Source organism: Poecile atricapillus, chromosome 3 (assembly GCF_030490865.1).
Source record: "Poecile atricapillus isolate bPoeAtr1 chromosome 3, bPoeAtr1.hap1, whole genome shotgun sequence".
Taxonomy (NCBI): Eukaryota; Metazoa; Chordata; class Aves; order Passeriformes; family Paridae; genus Poecile; species Poecile atricapillus.
The window spans coordinates 58,136,617-58,158,020 of NC_081251.1; the positions used below are offsets into that span (position 1 = coordinate 58,136,617).

Below are 21,404 nucleotides of genomic sequence, written 5' to 3' on the forward strand. Positions count from 1 at the left end.
TTCAGCTGATCCAAACATTTGTCTCAAAGTGTTGATTGGGAAATTGGATTAAGTAGCTCATGCTTAGTTCATAGTTCTGCCTTGCCCACAGCAGGCATATACTGAGTTGGGAGCTGACCAAGGATGGCAATGAAATAGCCCTTGGAACTTGTTTTTTGGCAAACACAAGCTTCAGTGTGAAACTCATATCTGAAGCAAATGTAGTATTTTATTGCGTCTCTAGACATAGAGACCCAGTGGTGACTTTTTCTTGCTTCTAACTATAAACACAGATTTTTTTTGTAGACCCTTTCATCACCACGTATTGGTACATCAATTGAGGGTTCAAACAGATGCTTCGTGCTCCTTGTAGGTATGTAACTGATAATGTTCAGCAAAGGACATTTGCAGTGGGAATTGTAGCCAGCACCCAAAACCATGTTTTCTCTCAGACTCGTGCTGTATTTATTGCAAGTACTTCCTTCACCTCATTCTGCACTTCTGTACTTCCACTGTGAACATTCTTCTGTTTCTACTGTTCTCTTTAACACAGATCTGCTTTTCACTACAATAAGAGTTGTGTCCTAGTTTTGGTCAAGGACAGGTTAATTTTTAGCAGCAGCCACGAGGTGGCAGAGCCTGGAGTTGTGTGTATGTATCTAGGTTTCTACTCTATACCACGCACTTCATCAGGGGGCGCAGAAGTAAGGGACTCTCACTTCCAGGGAGGATGATGTGGCTTATTGACATTACCAATGTGTTCTTCTTCACTCCTCTGGCAGCAGAATGCAGGCCTCGGGTTGCTTTCGCTTGGAGGGGCTTGCAGTACACCTGGAATCAACTCCCCCAGGGGTGGAAGCACAGCCCCACCATCTGCCATGGGCTGATCCAGGCATGGAAAATGGTGAGGCTCCAGAAGACTTGCAGTTCTTTGACGACAAAAGGGGAGAAGGTAACCCAGATCCTCCTGGAGGTCGGTTCTGCCATAAAACAAACTAAGATTAAAGGACCTGCCCAGAAAATCCAGGTTTTTGCAGAAAAATGGCAAGATGAATGTTGTCACATTCTTATGGACATGGTTAAAACCTAGCAAAATACCAGCTGTGCTCCCACCAACAGGCAAGAAGGGAACACAGTTTTTTATCTCTGCTGTTTCCAGTGATTTTTTCTTATCTCAACTAAGGATATCTGCCCTTTGTTTGTCTCACTGGAGGCAGCGGGAGGAGGGGAGTGGGGGGTGGTTTTCATTTTAGTGGGAGCACTAAATTAGGTAATTCCATTCCTACACCACACCAACTTCTCACACCAAATCCTAGCCATGTGAGGACATCAGGTGCTATATCCTGTGTGTGTATGGCCAAAGGTAGATTATTAGGAAAAAAAAGAATGCTAAGGACTGCATGAAATGATCCCTCTTTCTATATGTCTTCCTAAGCCTCAGAGACTTCCTAATTTATGTATTTTAACTACCATACTTGGCCTTTGATAGTTAATCAGTTCTGAATAGATGTGTTGGATCCCTTTTTGAATGTCCAGGTCTTACGAATTTTCTGTAGCAGCCAATAAGGAGCCCTAAGTGTTCTCCAAAAAAGAGACTTCTCAAAGTAAAAATATGTGATGAGCAGGTGTCATTTGCTGGCTTCGAGTGTCCTTGCAGAGATATAATACGTGATGGTGCATGGTGCCCACCACAGTTTTGTGCAAATGGGTGATCATTGTGTGACTGTCCCACCATGGGTCCATCCACTACTGGCATTTGCTCATCACACAATTTTACTTTGAGAGAAAAAAATAAAGGGCTATATTTGATACTAAAGTACATTTTTTTTTTTCCCTTTCAGAAGAACAACAAGTACCCACAGAATTTAATGGGAGATATTAAAGAAAGTATTTTCGGACCAGAAGTTTTTAGTATGATGTTCTTTATATTTTAGGAGTGCTTACATGTTTTTCATGCAGTAATAGTGGAGTACTTTGATATTTTCAATTGTTGCATTTCTCTCAACATTTTCTAACTTCTTTCCATGTTTGTCGGAAAAGCTCCATTAATTTCTAAGAAGAGGGTTATTTGTAAGTTTCTCCTGACTTTTGTGAAACTCGAAAAACCCCCAAAAATTCAGATAATAGTCTTAAGGGTTTACTATAGAATAGAAGAAATAATTGTAATACATTTTCTTGAATTTGTCATGATAATACTAATTGTATTTCAATAAAGTTTGGATTGAAAAAAAAAAAATTAACAGAAAAACTGATTGAAATCTGATGTACAAAAATTAACTACTTCCACCCACCCTTTCCCACAGTTCCTCAAGACATCACTGTTTCTGTTTTAAATGTTTACAATGTAGAGTTATTTAAACTAATTCAAGTTTTAATTAAACAAGGTAGGCTGGGGTTTCTGTGGGGTTGAAGTTCAACCTAACAATTTTCAATATGTAATGCCAAGTAAATTTTAAGTTAATACCGAAGGCACTTTTATTTAACTTTCTTTCTCTGTTCTGCAAAAGAAAAATTAATATTACCCCTAAGGAAGTCAAAGTTATTCTGGAACAGTGAGCTACTACAAAGTTTCCAGCATTGCAAAGAGAGGTAGTTATTTTAAACAACATCATTCACCCTTCTATAGTGCTTCTCTCTTCAGCACAGACTTGTCTCTTCATAGGATGGATTCTCAGCTGCAAAGCATCCAGGTCCTAATTTATGTGTACATGAATATTCAAGGTTAATATATTCCCTGTGGGAAAAACAGTCAGTGCCATTCAGACCACATTCTGTTTTCCTCCTTTGCCAGAGAGCAGGTTGTTGAAAATGCATCTGATGAAATTGCAGGTTCCCTCTCTAGTCTCATTAATTAATTTAATGTTTCTAATTGGGATCAGGTGAAGTACCTCACCCCATGACTGGACAGCTATCAGGCGGGACAAACGAGTTTAAATATCTACTCTGAATCTAAAAGGAGAGAGAGGATGAATTTACATATTTTCCCCACATGATAATTGTTCTACTCCTATAGAGTGTACTGGTTTTGGAGCTTTTTGTAAGTGCAGCCCAAGTCAATGACCCAAGCACATGTCCCAGGTCACAAGTTGACTGGAGAGTCGGAAAGACGAGTCATGGCTTGGATTTTCAAGCAAATTGTCCTCTTACCCAGAGGTAGATGGAAGTTTATTGCCAACATTACTGGATTAGATTAGATTAGGAATCTAAACACAATTTTTGCATGTCCTCTTTATTACATCTCTGATGGATTTCTGAAGTCCCTTGGCTGGTTCTGGGGCCACCCTTCTTACACAGACTCCAAATATTACCTATAAGGATCAGTGTCTACATAAACTGGGGCCCTGTGTGTTGGAGTAGGATGCAGTGCAGCAGCAGTAAAGTATTTATTCTCAGCTGGGCAGCTGAGAAAGCCCAGCCTGTGTACAAGCTTTGAGGCAGTCTCATTTGCCTCTAAGGACTGGACAATATGTGCACAGCTGTGCAATTTGCTTGACCTTGCCCTTTCAATAGAAGGAGCTTGTATTGAAAGAGGATACACATCTGGACTGTCAGCCAAACTATCTTTGTGTGTGGCCAACCACTGTAGTCACACATTCCTCTTCTTGTCCAGCAACCTGGTCATTAATCTGTGCGTCCCAACACACAGACCAATCCTCAAGGCAGCTGGCAGCATCTGCTGGAGCATTGCAAGGCAGGGAGCCCTTGGAGTGATGGTGTCAAAAGGGGCCAGTAAGGGTGTGCCCAGTGCTGTGAAACTGGTGGGGTGAGTGGTAGGGTATGGACTGAGAACCTGTCAGGATGGAACCTGTACATACCCCAGATTCTCTCTTGTGTTCAGGACCCTTTGTGTCCTGGTTTTCATGCTGAGGAAAGGGGACTGCAATGACCCCCTGCAGGTGTCAGATGCAGTGCTGTGGTGCCCTGGGACTCACCATCTCCTGGTATGGCTACACTCACAGCTGCTCTCACTTATGCCAGGGGGTGTTTATTCAGAACACAGATTATCTTGCCATGGATGCCAGGACATCAGAAGTGTCCCTGTATGGCCTGAGATAAGGCTTGGCAAGGATGGTGCTTAGCAGGTGTTAAGAAGAGCTGATGACACTGGTGAGTGCATGCAGAGAGCACTCCTGCACTCTGCTCTCACAAACAGCACTCTCTGCCATCTGACATTTCCTTATGCAGTACGTCCCAACAGTCCCAGAAAAAGACAGCAAATCAGTGTTGCTGTGTTGGTTCAGTTCCCAAGCAGCTGGCTGAGGTAAAAATGGGTTAAGCATTTAGACATTGACCATTATTGAATTATACCAGCATCCTATCAGTCTTTAATCTTTGGTAAGATGCTGAAGCCTGGCTTTTAAATTCACTTATTTTTTTACTTTGAATCCTTGAATTCTTCTTGTCAGTTCCCCCAGAACAACCAGGATGAATACGGGACTCTGTGAATTGCCTCACGCAAGCTTTATACAGAGGCAATGCTGCTCCTTTACTTATCTGTTCTATTGACCCGTTGACATAGCTGAGGGTGGTGCTGCAAACTGATTTGCAATTGGTGATATTTTGGATTCCTGGGGTACATGTAAGATGCTGATTTTATGAGTTAAACATCAAAGAGGTGCCATTAGTTTCATATTCCCACTTGGCTCTTCTCATAATAACTGTTACGGGGAAGATTACTGGGATGACCCTAACTATAAAAATAAAAGGGGAGAAGTCTTTTGTTTTAGTTTAGAGTTTGAAATGACCTTGGATTTCTTAAATTTATTTTGCACTGGACAGAATTTATGTGTATGGTCAGTGCCTCTGCTTGCTGTTTATAAGATGTTTCTTCTCAGAAAATATTTAAACTTGGGCCTGGAGATTTTATAACTCTAGTAGCTGTTTATTAACAGCCGAGCCCATCCCAGATGAGATTGTGGGGGCGGTGTCTGAAAAATAGAAGCAAGATAGGGTGAAGGAATGAACCTTGAGTCCACCCCTTTTTGCTTACTGCTTTGCTGCTCTTCCCTCTTCAGCCTCTCCTTTTCGTGAGAAACTACTGAACTTGGAAGAAAGGCTCCACATTTCCATAGTCATGGCACTCTTTTCTTCCCTCACACCAGTATTTATAGCCATTATATGTGTTTTGATTGGGGTAATAATGAAGAGGACTAATGGAGAGAAGGAAAAACGTGACATTAAAAGCAAGCATCCATCTCGCCCATGGGTGGATGAAGATTTAAAAGATGGCACTGACCATCCCTTAGAAGAAGAAGGTAAGAAAAATCTTATCCCAAACACTTTTGTTGTTTGAGTTTTATCTGCTGATATGAATAAAGGAGGTGCAGTCTTCTGGACTTCTCCACAGTCACAGCAATGCTCAGTGCAACACTGCTGCTGTGTCCTGAGCTTGTCAGCGACCAGGAAGGAGGCAGTCCTCATGTCATGTCATTCTTAGTGTAAATCTCTGTTCCCTCCAGACCCCACAGATCACAGTGGAAAAAAAAAAAAAAAAAAAAAATATATATTATATATGTATACATATTCCCAGAGACCCCTGTCTGTTCCTCTGTATAGCAGATCCCAGACCTATGAGGGACTCTGTGGACAGTGCAAGGAGAGACAGGAGATCCTGCTGAATTCCCCACAGTCCTTGTTAGTGTGAGCAAAGGGAAGACCTGAGCAGAGTGTTTCTCTATGCAAGTCATCCCACTTTATCACTCAGTGCTATGTATTTGGTCTCAGCACAGCTAAAAAGTTAGAAATGGTTTTATTACAGTTTTTACAAAGGTTCTCTGTTTGTGGCTTCTGAGAATGTCAATGACAGCTTTTATGGGAGCTGTGTTGATCAAATATTTAAGAACAAAATGGGGTGGTGGTGATAATCTGTTCACTCAGCTGCATATTTGAACCTGTACAGAATGCCCTTTATTTTCATTAGCTTTTTCTGATTCACAGCTTGGACAAAAGTCTAAGCACAAAATGTACCCTTCCTTCTTCTTCCTAACTATCCTCCATAAACTCACTTTATTTCTTTGTGAAATAAAAATCTACAGAGTTCTGTTCCTATCAATTTTTTAAAGTTGAAGTCAATGCAGCTCTTTTCTTTTTTTTTTCTCCTTCAGGCTGGTTTCAAAGGCTTTTTTAGGGGTCTCTCTGGGTTATTTTTCCCCATAATGACATTTTCCCTCAGTCTGCTTCTAGGAGTCTTAAAACTTACAGTGTTCTTCTGCACATAGACCTATTTCTAAGAACCATTATAGTTCTCTTCTCAGTGTTCAGTGTACTTTGAGTTAGTGTTGTTTATCAGTTTCTGAAAATAGTTGATACCAGGAAGGGTTTAAACCCTGTTGACTATTTTCCAAATATATAAAATTTCTTTACAAATCAGTTCATGTGTTGTATCCCCCTTTGTTCAATGCAAAGTAGATTCTGTATAAAATTATCCCATAATTTCTTTGTCACTAATGGCTTACTACTTCAGTTAAATTGCTGAAAATTAAAATTCCTGTGGTAGTTCAAATGATAATCGTCTTGGACTATAGCTGTTTCTATCAGTTAAAAAATTTAGATCCTCATAACCAAACCTATTAGCTCTTATCAAGGAGTGTCACTGCCACAGCTCCATATATACCATATATAAAATTTTAGTCTTTTATGTGTTAGTTGCTTTCCCTGTTATTCAGGGAAAATTCAAACTGTACTAGTTTAAAATTGCTTGCAAAAAATTTTTGACAGGCAGCCATGTTGGTCCTTTTACTAAGTTTTATGTGCTTTTAAATAAAACCTTTCTCAATATACCATGTCATCTAATATTAAATTTTCTCGCTATTTTGCTTTTAGTAACAAATAATGATCTTTCCCTTAATGGTGTGTGATTCAAACTAATTTCTTTGTAAAACAGTCATGTCTTTTGTCTCTAGGAATAGTAAAATAATTGCATCATTCACAGGGAAATTTTTCTTCATCAGGGGAAAGTCCAGATTAAGTGAGAAGAGTATCAATGAATAGAAGAAGAGTTAGTAAGGACCTGCTACTTTGCTAAAGCAAAATCCCTAATTAAGGACCAAAACATGTTAAGCTTGTTGTCAATATTAAGATTTTCACTGATTGCACTAGATGCTGGAATGGAAACATGGATGTAAAAAGAGATTTCTTTAATAGTAAGAATACCTGCTGTGTAATTTCTGCTATTTTATTAACGTATCTTACTTTATTAGACAAGCTCAGTTCTACTTAAATGTCTCAGGCTGGCTTGTGTTTAAAGATTAAGTTCCTCTGAAGAGAGTTTGAGGTAGGTAACATGAAACATTTGTAAGGCCTTGTCTAAAGCTAGACTCTAGGGCTGCCCCACATGGAGAAGCAGAATTTTCAGCTGCTTCCTGAACAGAAGGGGTGGCTGAAGACCAAGTCTTTTGATCCTTGTCCCTGACCAAAGCAAAATCTATTTGCTGAGAGAGTGAAGCACTCTGCTAGAAAAACAGAAAAGCACTGACCTTACCTGTAGCCTCACAAGCCTTCCCTGAAGTGGAGCCCTCAGGGGTGTTTCCTGTGAGAAGGACATTGAGCAGCAGAGCATTCAGTGTAAGTAGCTGAACTGCTTGGGCAGACTCAGTAGGGTCACTTATTGGCAATGAAGCATAGAATGGTGAGGGCCAAGTGCTCCTGAGCTTGTCTGAGTTGTGTTTCTCAGCTGAAGAGATGGATGTTTCTTGGAGCAGCCAGAAACCCAGTTCTTTTGTTAAGTGCAAAGCACTCAGTCAATTTGTTTAATGCTTTAACTGGCAGTACTTCAGATTTGTTTGCATGCCCATCTACCCTGTAACTTTCTTCTTCATTTATAAGATCCAGAATGAGAGATTGTTGTGCTGTGGGTTGGCAAGGACACTGATGGTACACTCTACTTAAGGATTACAACACAACCCACAAAGTCCCAAATGTTCCATTTCTTCTGAAGATGCACTGCTAGTTGCTTGTGGTACTTCTTATAATAGACCTGTGCCACTTAATTGCATTTCTCCTCTCCCCAGTTTCAAAGACCTCCCATATCTTAATAATACTACTACTGACATGGATGAGGCAGCAGCAATTTAAACCTCCTTTTCAATGATAGTTCATGTTTTGTATCATTTCAGAACACAGGACTTAGAGGGACACAATGCATTACTGTGTATCTTCCTGTTACAGCAGATACATCTAGCCTTTCTCATCAGCTGAATGAACATGAAAACTGGACTTTTGTTGCCTTTTTCTTTTAACCTTGCTGAAAGGCTGGTCCAGAATTTCTTACCATGGGTTAAAAACCCTCCGCTACCTTTCTGCCTACCTGAACTTACTTAATGCTACTGCATACATATTGAATCTGTTCCATCCTCTTGATTTTAAAGGATTCTCTTCCAGCCCTGGTATATACCCTCCTGTGGTTTATGGATAGAAACCAGATTACCTCTTAGTTTTCTTTATTCTAGTTTTTCTCTTTACATAGCAGCCACTCTATTTCTCTTAAGATCATAAGAAACCTTCTGCAACTATATTTCAGTTGAGGTAATTTTCACAATATTTTTATGCTGGGTTCTTTCTTCCAGGGTCTGTGCCTCTCCAACTTGCTTCTTCTTTTGCTTAAGATCCCTGACCCACTCTTGAGGTTTCTGGGATCAGCCTGCTAACCACTATTTATAACCCACTGCTAGGGTAATCCATCTCTTTTAGTTCCCTATTAGTCACACTCAGTTCAGGGCTGGATTCACTACTGGGATTCCTGTAGTGGCCCATTTTGCAGCAGTCTGCCATTAATCAGACAAAGAACCCACAGGCTCAGTTACCCAGCATTTAAGACCAAAGATGTGAAAACTTTCTATACGTACATTGAATTTTTTTCCTATGCATGTCTTTACACTGGAAAAGAGAATTAGAGAGGAATTGTATGTTTAGGAAGAAATTCCCTAGAGAAGAAACTTGTTTGGAAAACAAATGGAGTAGTCTTGACTGGAGCTTCTCAATGATCAGTCTCAGGACCAATTGTCAATATTATCTTGAGTGGAAAGTGCAAAGTGGTCTTTGCATAAAACCAAGGAGAGTAAAAGTGAAATATCTTAATGTCATACAACTGTGTATGAAGCCAGCAACACAGAGAAGTATCAGTCTAGGTAAAATAAATGGCCAACAGAAGTGAAATGACAAGTTATTGTTCTCAGTGTGAGTTTTTAATTAAGAACTCATGCTTCAAACTGAGCTAAAATTTATTACATCATTTGCAGACTGATTATAACCTCCCATATGGACTGCTGGGAAGAACATAGTCATCATCCTAAAATGTATCCAGAGAGGAATTTCTGGTAGAGATAGAAAAACAGTACTTTTAAAATGAGATTCCATTTGGGATGTCTGAGCCAAAACCATTCCAGATTTACTTAAAAAGCAGGAGGCTGGATGACTACTGTAAATGGGCAACAGAATTGATGGCAGTCTTGAGACTGTGGCTACCAAGGTGATAAACTTGCTAGCTGGATGTCTGTTGTCCATCAAGCAGTGGAATACAAAGAGATATAAACAAGACACTTATGGTATTGTATAACGTGACTGAACAAATAGGAGTATGTCTAAACACAGCAATCAGAGATATAGAGAGCATGCACTAGACAGATGGTGCTGATAATGATTTAAAGTCAGCATATGGATAATGCTAACTGCTAAGAAAGAATGGTAGACACATGGTGGAAGAGAATATATAATAGATTAATTTATTTTAAAAAATAAATTTGCCAGGAAAGTTTTGGTTTTGTGTGTCAGTGCCTGCACTGCTAGGTTTTTCTGCTTCAGCCAGTACTCTCATGTTGAGTGTACTGTGGTTTTCCATTCTCATTAGCCATCTCACCTTTGTCCCATGTTCAAAATCTTTGAAAGTACATTTCTTTTTTTCACTTTATTATTTAGTTGACCTATCTTGACAAAAAAGCAGCTTCACTTCTCTTTTACTTACACAGGAAAACCACCCCCACAACACAAAACAAGCAAGCACTCGACACTATTTTACTGAGTGTAAACCACAAAGGGAACACTTTCAAGAGGCACCCTTTTACTTTTTGAGAGTGCAAGATGATCACAAAAATAATTTTTACAAGGGGTCACTGCTTTCCATTAACCTGGAGCCAGGTCCTTGTAGACTATGACCAAGAGTGTTTAACACAGGCATGAAACACTAAACGAAACAAATTCTCAGGGTGAATTCTTTGTACACGAAATGAAATGTGTGGGGACCAGAACCATTCCATTTAGATTCAATTTATGAAACTGGATTCATTTCACCCTTTGCACAGGCTGAGCCACACTTGTGAATATTTCACTGCTTTTAAAATGAACAAAAAAACAGCCTCGTCTCTAAGGCAACTGCATAGTACTAAAACACCAAAGTAATTTCTGTTTGAATTTGTGCTGGAATAATAGCCTAATAGCTACAGAAGAAGACCTGGAATATTTTTTCCTGACTCAGCTCTATGTAGCAGATTGCTCAATACTATTGACTAGTCAAAATGTAGTATTTAAATGGCTTGAACTTCCACATCATAGCTGCAAAAAAATGCTATCCGTGCTGATTCTAGGAATATAGGGGGAAAAGGGGCCTCAGAGACAACAGAAGATTCATTTTGTGATACAAACAGATTTCAGTGAAATGGAGAATCCTTTTGAGTTCTTAAATTAAAGCCAAGAAACAAAATATCCTACATTTGATATGTTGTTATCCTAAGTATAGATGCCTGACATCCATCTCCTCTTGTGCTGAAAGTATCGGGAAACCAAAGAGCTTAACCACAAAGTCACATTTCTGCAGAGCCAAAGCTTGCAATGCTTCTGCTATGAAACATGAATATGGAAGAAGTTGACATTCAGCTCTTCCGAGAAGATTTTACACATATTGGTAGTTAAGCTCTCTCCTTAACTTCAGTAATTTAATTGATTTTTTTCCTTATTAAACAGCTCAAGAAGGAACACACATGTTCACATTTACTTGCTGAGAAATGTGGCCTGGAAGCCTGTCCACCTTTTCAATGCTGTTTCAGCTTGTAACCCATTTTTACAGGCAGGCTTTCAAGCTGAAGTGGAGAAGGCAATGAGTTCTTTGTGGACCCCACTTGCTATAGCCAGTCAGGACCCCCCTGCCTCTTGGTATTTAAACAAGGTGGAGCTGGGGATCAATGAGTTGTGTCAACTGGAACTTTAGACTTTGCCTTACCAGTGGTGTGTATGTGCAGTGCAGTGTATGCCAGTACAGGACAAGGTGCATTATGGTGTGAATGCCAAGGATATCAACAGCATTCTCCAGGAAAAAAAATCCCTAACCACTTGTATTTTCTTGCAGAGGGTGAGGAAGAGTGGCAAGGAGTTGAAGAAAATGTTGCCCATGTCCCCTTCACTGGCGAGCGCTACTCTGAGGCTGAAATGATTAAAAGGTCACAGACATTTTATGAGCTTCTAAATAAGAGGCGATCTGTCAGGTTTCTCAGTGATGAGCCTGTCCCCAGGGAGGTTATCGATAATGTCATCAGAACAGCAGGTAAGTACTGAGTGGCTCAAGGTCTGGGGAAAAAAAAAAGCATCAGCATTGCTGTTAACTGTGTAACTGTGAGAAGGTGGTGTGAAAAAGCCAAGGGAACTGGAGTTTTGCTTATGGTTCTCCTAGATTCACTTGTAGCTGGCATGAATTAGCACTCATTGATTGACTGGAAATTACTCAGCTTGAGCAACTGTATGTTGGAGACTGGTTTGGAATACTCCCAATTCCTTTGTATTTGCAGTTTAGCCATAAGGGAAGAAGAGCATTTCAATGGCATGAAACAAATAACTTCCTTTGCAACCTTTAAAAATTGTTATTTAAAATTAAATTTATGTGTAACCACATCAAGACATCTTTCAAACAGAAATATTGAAGTGTTTTCTCGAAAATGTCAAGCCATGTGTACTTCACATGCTTTAAAATTGAATGCATTATGATGATATTTATCATGTGTGGGTTTTGTTTTTTGGGGTCCTCTTACAAACAAATAGATTAAATTGTCTCAGCCATGCAAAATATTTCAGTTGACATAAATGGTTGGTGCTTAATAAAGAGAAAGAATTTCAATCTAGAACAAAAAACCTTTTCCAGTCCTTCCAAAAGTAATGCCAGCCCCCTGTTGCATATGATTGGAGTGTTATGCTGAGGACCCTAATAGAGGTTATTTTACTGAATGTCAGAAATTGATTATCTTTTTTGTTGTTGCTGAGAATTTATGTGTTTCCAACCATTACTATCATGTCCTGGCCTAATCTCATCTCTGCTTTTGTAACATCGACTTCAGACAGGAGTGGTTTTGACCCTAATTATTTCTCTTATTCTATCAGCCAGCTGCTGCTGCTATAGAAAATATTCCCAAGCTGCCTTAGAGAAAAGTTCAGTAGCCATTAGCAGGGTTAATAATCTAAAGAATCTCCACATTTGAGGTGCATTATTTTCCCTTTTAAATCAGTAAGCAGCTTTGTTACTGCACTGTAACGAGTCTTCATCTCCCTCTAATTAACTAGGAGTCATTAAAACACTGAGCATGTTCTGGCAAATGCAGCAAAGCAAACAAGCCTGGCCTGCAGATGAAGTACTTAGTAACCCTGAATGCTTTGGGCTGTGTAGAGAAAAAGAAAACCAAAGGAAGCATGAATGCTGTCAGTTTTTACCCAAATCTGAAGAGAGGCAAGGTTCACAATAAAAAAACATTTTCATATATCAAGCGAGTTCAAGCTGCTTATTCAGTGTTTCTTGAACAAAAATCAGTCCTTAGTATTGTATGCATTCAAATTCTTCAAGTATTTTTAAATGTGTATGAGGGACGAGAGATTTAAGCAGTCTTCTTAATCTATATAAAATATAAACCTATGCAGATATATATTCTTCATCTTCTGGCTTTTAACCTCTAGGCAGTTAAAATATTTCTCCAGTGGTGTTGGTAGGTGAGCAAGTACAGATTTAACATGTGCACACCTATAAACACCAGCTGTCTTTGGGACAAAAAACTCAAACCTGTACGCTCTATGGCAGATGTCTGTGTTGTACAGCTCCTTATCTTTGTCAGTCAGTGACAGGCTCCTGCAGGGGGTCACTTAGCCTTGTTTTCCTGAAAGACATTATTTTCAGCCCTTAGCTAAAAAAATGTGTCAGAGTTGGCTGTGTATTCAGACAGAGCTCTGCTTTTGGTACAACACTTTGTAATAACAGTACTGTGTTCGTATGTATTGCACCATATTACTGCCTTATCATAAGAACCACCAAAAAATGATTTTTTTACAAATCTTTAACTTCCTGGCTTCCTGTAAGATGGCAGTATGAAAGGACTAACCTGTTCTTCAATGGGTTTTCACATTCTTTGAGAAAGAAATTAACAGGATTGTCTGCCAGAACCTAGTCCTTTTCTTCTCATCTCATCCACTTGCTTCCCTATTGCTCAGTTGGTCAGCCTGAAAGCTCACGAGGAAGAGCTGATACCTCTCACTGCCCAACCTTCTTCTTGGGTTTTTACTTTACCCTGTTTTTGCATGAAGGTACTTCACCTAGTGGAGCACACACTGAGCCCTGGACCTTTGTGGTAGTGCAAGATCCATATTTAAAACACAAGATTCGTGAAATTGTAGAAGAAGAAGAGGAAATCAACTACAAAAAAAGGATGGGAGACAGATGGGTTAATGACCTGAAAAGATTGAGGTATGAAAAGTTGATTACCTAAGGGGTGTGAAGAGAGACATTGTTTCAGTGTAGGAAAGATTTCTATAATTTTCAATTTCTTCCTCCCTCTCACTTTTAATATTTTTCTAAAATCCATTTTTGGAAACAAAAACTTATAAATATGCGTAGAATTGTGCCTTGGTGGCTGGTTCATAAAATTGCTTCCAGTAAAAGGGATTACATGCTCTCTATTTTGAAAGTTTTCCAAGCACTTGGCTCCATCATTATTTTTTCCTATGTGACCTCTGCGGCTGAAACTCTTGTCCCAGATTTTTTTGTTGCTCGCCAAACAGTCAAGCTCCCAAAGTCACTGGAAGCTTTGCTACCTACTGAGGAGGCCCCCAAGGCCTGTCCCTATCCAAGTGCTGAATTATGAAATATTCAATTGTTCCAAATACCCTCCAAAGTCTGACTTGCTCAGCTGCATACAATGGGAAGAAGTCTATTTAGTCTTGGCTTGTCAAATGGAGAATGTGCACAAAGCTTTGTAGGGTTGACTTGCCGTACTTGCTCAATAATGGTACTATTATTCAGGTGCCTAGGTGCTGTGCAAATTTATGCCCTATGCAAACAACTAAATGCCAGAGGTTCTTATGTTTTGACTGAAAACAGTAGAAAGCACGCATTTTCTTGTCTAAATCCTATATCATGATTGTCATTTAAGAAATTTGGAACCAAATTAATTGTAACAGGGATGAAGGAACAGAATAACAATTTTTGCCATTGGAATATATTTAGGTTTAGACCTTTAGATAAAAAGTTTTGAACTTTTCTGACAGGAGTCTTCCCTGCAATGACAAAAAAATTGGCACTGCTGGTAGCAGGCAAATCTGCAAAATTCCAGGAATTAAATAATCTCAAAAGCAAGTGCTCATGAGGCCAGTTCATAGATAAGAGGTCAAGAACTATCTCTTATTTGTACGCAATTCCACTCTTCAGAGTGAGCACATCAGCTCCTCAGCCAAATTTGTTAAAACTGAGAACTCTATTCAAGCTTTTTTTCCTTTCTGAAATGTTTCTATTTAAGCTGATAATACTTAATCCTTTGCAGTAAATGTTCTAAGATTTAGTCTACTGCTATAATTGTCGTGTACCTTTAGTACCCCTTTGCAGACAGTAAATACAACTTACAGGAAAGTGAAAAGGTTGCAAAATAAATGTTTTAAACATGCTTTTGCAGAACAAATTGGATCAAAGAGTACTTGGACACTGCTCCGTATTTGATCCTCATTTTCAAGCAGGTATATGGGAGGCTTCCAAATGGCAAAAAGAAGACCCACTACTACAATGAAATCAGTGTTTCCATTGCCTGTGGTATCCTTCTTGCTGCACTGCAGGTACGCTAACAGAACCAACATACTGTGAGTCAATACATTAGTTTGGATTATGTACCAAGACTGTTCTGCCTGAGTGAGGGTGGAACCCAGTCTAGATTTTAACATTTTGAGTCTCCTGGATTACTCCAATTCCTGGCAATATGTCTTAGTTTTGAGTTTTAAAGTTATTCTTCACACATCTACATCTGAGAAGGTGATTCCTATCCTCAGTACTGGTTAACAGGAAGAAAAATATAATGTAGCTTCCAGAGTTGTCACTCCTCTCTCGGCACAGGCTTCAGCCCCTGTGGTTTCTGCCTTATGCTAACAGGGTTGACAGGCTCTTCAGACTACCCAAGCACGACTGTGGTGTCACACTGGCCCCTTCTTTTCAGTAATCCTTATAAAACAGCTTGACACCAAACCGCTTTTAGTATACAATGCTGAAAAAAAAAAATAAATCAGGGACATATTCCACAGAACAGGCTGTACTATTTCAGTCAGTCTTTTTGAGGCATTTCTGAAAGTGAACTGATCTCTAAAGCTCAGCATGTTTGACACCAGCCAGTTAGATTTTCTCAGTGGTTTCTCAGTGCTCAGTTCTGCTTCTTGTATCTGATGTACTCACACAAGTGTTAAATAGAGAAGCTATTCTGATAGTTAACCTGGTCTGTCAGCAAGATAACAGCAAGGTGCCTCCTCTTATATTAGGTCAATTTCCTACCAGGCACTGCCATTTCTCCTCCATTCTGTTTTGAATGACACTTTCTTTCACGCATTGCTGCTCCTCAGGCACCATTCAGCAGCATCACTATTAGCTCTTCTCCTCTTGAGAAGATCGTAGAGATTACTTAACGAGACAGGTGCATTTCCTGGGCACCTCTTCCTGGCTGACTTGTATCTCAAAGCCTCCCAAAATGCTTGCATTGTGTAGACAGAGAGACTGAAATCCACGTGTGCAGCTCTCAGGAAGTGACTCAGCTGTGTGGTCATACCTTGAATGATGTCAGCTCTTTATTGTTTGCCCAGACTATTTAGAGTTTTTGTGAGATTTTGAATGAGAGGAAGAGTGATACATAGACTTATTTTGGGATTCTGATGTAATCCATAACAATGACCACTGTGAGAGATGCCAACAGACTCCTGTGAGAATTTCTGAGGCAGAGGCTGTGCCCCCGTCCCTGTGAGGTACAGCTCTTGAGGAGGAGCTCAAGTGTTCGCAAGGCTGTAAGGCATCTTCCTGCCAGCCATATGGAGGCAAGAACTGAAACAGTTCACTGTATGAACCAGATTGTAGATTCATGGGATAGTTTGGTTTGGAATGGATGTTTCAAGGTCATCTAGTCAAGCCACCAGCACTATGGGATGACATTCCAATCATATCCCCACAACTGCCTCTCAGCTTCCCTGTGGCCTTGGATTCCCCATCACACTGAGCACAGCAGGCAGGCACTGGCTCTACAGCACACAGACATGGCAGGCAGACTGTGCTGTTGCTGTGGTGGAGAAATGTAATGCTCTTCTTTGTAAGCAGAGCAGGCATCTTTATGGTGCCATTGCGGCTGTCAGTAAATCAGGTGTTCTAAAGCCTGCAGTCAGTCTAATGAAGCAGCATTTCTGGACTAGCTGACAGAAGGATGTGCACAGGTGTGGTGGGAACAGCTGCTACAAATAAAGAGCACAGACCTCTGTCTCACTGTCGCTGTCTGTCTTGCTGCAGAATGCTGGTCTGTACACCGTGACCTCCACACCCCTGAACTGTGGCCCCCAGCTCCGGGTGCTGCTCCAGCGCCCAGCGAACGAGAAGCTCCTGCTGCTGCTCCCCGTTGGCTATCCCAAGAAAGACGCCACTGTGCCTGCGCTGACCCGGAAGCCGCTGGAAGATATCATGGTGGTGGTGTGAGCCCATTGCCAGGAGGAAGGAGAGCATCCCTGCTGACAGCTGAAGTTGTCACTGCTGTTTCTGTGCATCTTGCCTGCTGTGTCGCCGTTGCTCTGGCTGTTTACACCACTACTTCTTTTAGTGCTAATAATCTACTAACAGCAGTGAGCAGCCAAGCACTGTGCCTTGGACAGATGCTGTTACCTATCTGACCAGGACATTGTTCCAGGGCGTATGCACAATGGCATTTAAGTGACTTGATTTTTCTCATGCATTGTGGGGACAAATTTCTTCTTGAACTGGAATATATATTTTCTTTATACTTTTGTGATTGCCATTACACAGTTATTTTAACTTAAGATTTTTAATGAAGGTTGTATTAAAAGATACAAAGAAGTCAAAGTGAGCTGTCCTATCTTGGTCAGTGTGTGCTGTTTAAATGTCCCCTCCCTTTTCCTGTGTTCAGCTGTGTGTAGAAAGATGCTATTTTCCTCCTATTCGGTAGGATTTCTCTGCTTGATTGATCTCAAAAACTTTCTCTACACCAGGCTTTCTTAAACTATTGTGGCTAGGAGTGTTCTAGTTTGGGGGAAATTTAGTAGGAACAAGACATACAAGTAATTTGCTTGTTACCATTTCTTTGTACATGTTACAGGCACAGTTAGATCATGTGGTAGCTATCAATCGTGCCCCCAGTACTTTGATGCTTCCACTGGAAGCAGCGCAGAGGAAACTGCTATTCTGGTTATCCTGTTCATACAGGATATTTACACACTGAAACTGCTTTGGAGCCCCTGACACTTGAGAGGCGCTTTCAGGGCTCCACTCAGGGATTTGGAAGGGTGAGCTCTGCCGATGTCTGGGCTGGCAGAGCCCCCTCGTGGGGCCGCGGGTCCCGCCGGCTCCGCCAGCGGCGAGAGCCAAACTCTGAAAGAGACGCGTCCTTCCTGCAGGGCTCCCTGTTCTGGGAAACCTTCCCCACCCTGATCTCTGCTGCAACGTCAGGCAAACCCACGGAAAGGGACCTGGGGGTCCTGGTCACTGGCAAGTTAAACACCTGTCCTGGGGGACATCAGGCACAGCTTGGCCAGCTGGGCAAGGGAGAGGATTGTCCTGCTCTGCCCTGAGCTGGGGTGGCCTCACCTCCAGTGCTGGGGGCAGATTTGGGTATCACAATATAAGACATAAAGTTGTTAGAGACTGCCCAAAGGAGGAGCAATGAAGATGTGAAAGGTCTTGAGGAGAAGCTGTACGAGGAGCAGCTGAGGTCACTTGTTCTGCTCAGCCTGGAGAAGAGGAGACTGAGGGGAGACCTCATTGCAGTTACAACTTCCTCATGGGGGGAAGAGAAGGGGCAGATGTCTATGGTGCCCAGTGGCAGGACCCAATGTAATGGCCTGCAGCTGTGTCAGGGGAGGTTTAGGCTGGTGTTAGAAAAAGGTTCTTCACCTACAGAGCATGGCTGAGCACTGGAACGGGCTCCCCAGGGAAGTGGGGACAGCACCAAGCCCATCTGAGTTCAAGAAGCATTTGGGCAATGCGTTCAGCCACCTGATGTGACTCTTGGGGTCAGTGCTGTGCATGGCCAGAAGCTGGACTTGATGGACCCTTGGGGGTCCCTTCCAACTCGGGATATTCTGTGATTCTGAGTTAAGTCACTCCTTATCTGAAGTCTAACCTGGTCTAATGGAAGGCTTGGCAGGGGGATTGAAACTCCTTGATCTTTAAGGTTCCTTCCAATCCAAACCAAACCACTCTATGATTCTACAAGTCAAATCCCATTTACCATCACTTGTCAGCAAAGCAAGTGGAGGGGATAATGTTTTGCAGAGGTACAAATTTTGGTCTCATAAATGCCTCTGTCAGCCAGTGGGAGAACTATTTTCCTCTTTGACAGAGCATTTTGCTGGTATTTAGCAGATATTCTTCATCTGTTGTACTAGCCTGTTTCATGTTCTCAGTGGTAGAGGTATGGCAGCACTTGTCTGAGATCAGTTCTTGTAACTAGAGTCAAATAAAATCTAAAAAATAAAAAAAAGAGAAAAAAAGGTAGTCCTGGGTCTACACACTTTCAAGGTCTAAATTCTAGTAAGGGGGATAAGAAAGGAGTGAACCAAGAAACCAAGGCTGATTAGCTGCAGGTGCCCAGTTATCAGGAACACTTATTAAAGACTTTTCCTTCTCTGCAGGTGCTGCTCTGCCCCATCATATCCCTTCACAAGCAGTTTGTACCTGCTCACACTATTATGTTTGAATTCAGAGTGCATCAACAGAGGGAAAACTGAATCCCTGTCATGTTGATATCTTTCCTACAGAAATAAACTCTCAGCTACAAAAATAAATTGCTTCTGCCTGGTCTCAGTCTGCAAAATAGATGACACTCAGAGAAACTTTAGTAAATTAATTCAGTTTCAAACAGCAGGAGGTTGCACATATAAGGCTATTTCTAGTGTGGTTTCATAACTGAAAAAACAAAGAACTAAAGCAGTTTAAAAATACACAAAAAATGTCACAATAACAGGCATTGGTATATGCCAATATACCTCTTCAGACCAAAGAAGATTAATGGTTGGTTCTTTTCTCTAGTTGTTTATTCTGGATGCTAAGATACGCAAAAACTTAAGCCCTCACTAGATGGAAAAGATTCTATCCAAAAAGTGTTTCTGGAATAATGAAATGTAAATAAAATAAGCTGCTTTTTTTTTTTTTTCTTTTTCCCCTCCCTTTAAAATGCTTATTCAAATGGAAATACTTCAATAGTATTACTACTGCTGATGATACTGCAGAGTCTCTTGAGAATCATGCTAGTACTCCTGTTGTAGCAAGCCTACATGGAACTGCCACTGTTCTCTAGTAAGTGCACTGTCTTTACTTAAAACACAATTAAAAAATAATAAATTTTGCCTTTCCATACGGCACACTGTTGAATAAAACAAAGGTTAGCATTTAAATTGTTTTACATGTAACTAGGGATACCTGGTTGGCATTTGTTCAATTTCAAGGTAAAAAATGTTTTTTCTGCTATCTAAATGGACTTTCCCATGTTTTCACTAGTGTCCATTGCCTGTTGGCCTGGTGCCACCCATCTCCAAGAGAAGTCTGACATCATCTTCCCTATATCTTTCCATCAGCTGCAGAGAGGAACTGTTTCTCTCCATTTCTGGCATCTTTCTTCTTTGAACTGTGTGGACTAATTTGTGTGTATTCGAGGACTCTCACTGTCTGAAATTTGCCAGAAATCAGATGCAATAATATGGTGGGTTGCTTTTTTCTCTTGAAATCAGGTGCAACACAGTGGGTTGCATGACAATCCAGATAATTAAAGAAGTATCACATTGGTTGGAACCCTGGCCAACTGCCCATCTCCTCCCACTGCATGGCTGACTGACCTGGCACTGGTTTCAGTCTGCCCTTGAACACTGAGCTGGAAGACACTGCAGCTGGTGTTCATTAGCAATCCAGCTGGCCATGCCATGAGGCAGGGAAGCATTACTTCTGGAGCAGCACCACCTCACCTGCTCCACTGTCTTCCTTTTAAGATAGGTGAGCCAGAACCCAAATGATATTGCTAGAAAGTAATTTTTTATTTGGTTTTTTTTTTTTTTTTTTAATCTTAGTGATTTAGAGTGCAAGGTCTGAGGACTCTGTAACGCTGGTCCTTGAGCCTATCTCCTCCATACCTATGTGATCAAGTTCAAGATTCCCATAAGTTAGCTGGGCTGTAGTAAGCATCTAAGTGCTCTCTGTTTGATGGAAATAGCAGGTTGCCAGTATTCAGCTTCTTTGCAAGAAGTTTAAGGCTAAGTGCTGTTATCTTGAATTTGACAGAAATAACAGTTCCCAGGCACAGTTACTGGGTCTGAGCTGGTCCACAGCAATGTAACAGGCTATAATTTATGAGCTGTGTGTTTGAGCATTTCTTACTATAGAAATTCACACTGGTACAATAAAAGTAAAGCAACTTCTGGGTGTGAGGAAGTATCAACTTGGTGCTGTGAACCCCAGATGAACAAAAGCACACAACCCCCTACCTCAGGTTTTGCTCTGACTAAGCTGCAGCACTTCAATGACATTTAAGCAAGTAGATGTGCAGTTATCATCTGATTGATTTATTTCTTTAATTACAACATAGATCTCATGTGCCCATGAAAAATCAATCTTGAGAAATAATCTAGCTTGCACTCCAGTTCAGGATTAGCTATATTTGAATGCCAGGTACTGACAAAACATGAATCCATAGCACTAATAAACTGCTCCAAGCAAAAGACTTGAAAGAAATTAAAATGCAAATGCTAATTCTGCCAGCACATGCAAGTCCTAAGAAGTTTTTTACCAGAAGGGCTCAGCTTCAGCATCATGTTGTGTCACTGATAAGACCTCCATTGAGATCATTAGGAAGAAGTTGGGCTGTCGTATTGCTTTTGAAGATCTCCACCCACCTGAGCTTAGTCAAAGTAGAACAGACATTGTGCTCTTGACTTAGAGCTCTCAAGGAATTTAA

At 40.8% G+C, this 21,404-nt stretch overlaps 1 protein-coding gene across 2 annotated transcripts; it reads left to right on the forward strand.

Moving 5' to 3' along the window:
- Window positions 1–865: 865 nt before the first annotated feature.
- On the forward strand, window positions 866–17,335 carry IYD (iodotyrosine deiodinase). 2 transcript variants are annotated; one of them, XM_058836652.1, is made up of 7 exons: window positions 866–931; window positions 1,821–1,890; window positions 4,995–5,234; window positions 11,315–11,509; window positions 13,525–13,684; window positions 14,886–15,042; window positions 16,742–17,335. In XM_058836652.1, the coding sequence occupies exons 1-7, from the start codon at window positions 881–883 to the stop codon at window positions 16,922–16,924; spliced, it is 1,056 nt and encodes a 351-aa protein (XP_058692635.1). In that variant the 5' UTR covers window positions 866–880; the 3' UTR covers window positions 16,925–17,335. The 2 variants fall into 2 exon arrangements, with proteins under 2 accessions (XP_058692635.1, XP_058692636.1); XM_058836653.1 differs by having other exon boundaries at window positions 866–883.
- The last annotated feature ends 4,069 nt before the right edge of the window (window positions 17,336–21,404 follow it).

What these genes read in the sequence shown, in the direction of transcription:
- IYD (XM_058836652.1), top strand. Translation starts at nt 881, where the DNA reads ATGGTGAGGCTCCAGAAGACTTGCAGTTCTTTGACGACAAAAGGGGAG. An exon ending in TGACGACAAAAGGGGAGAAG is followed by an intron (nt 932 to 1,820) that starts GTAACCCAGATC and finishes TTTCCCTTTCAG; the next exon opens with AAGAACAACAAGTACCCACA. An exon ending in TCCTTCTTGCTGCACTGCAG is followed by an intron (nt 15,043 to 16,741) that starts GTACGCTAACAG and finishes GTCTTGCTGCAG; the next exon opens with AATGCTGGTCTGTACACCGT.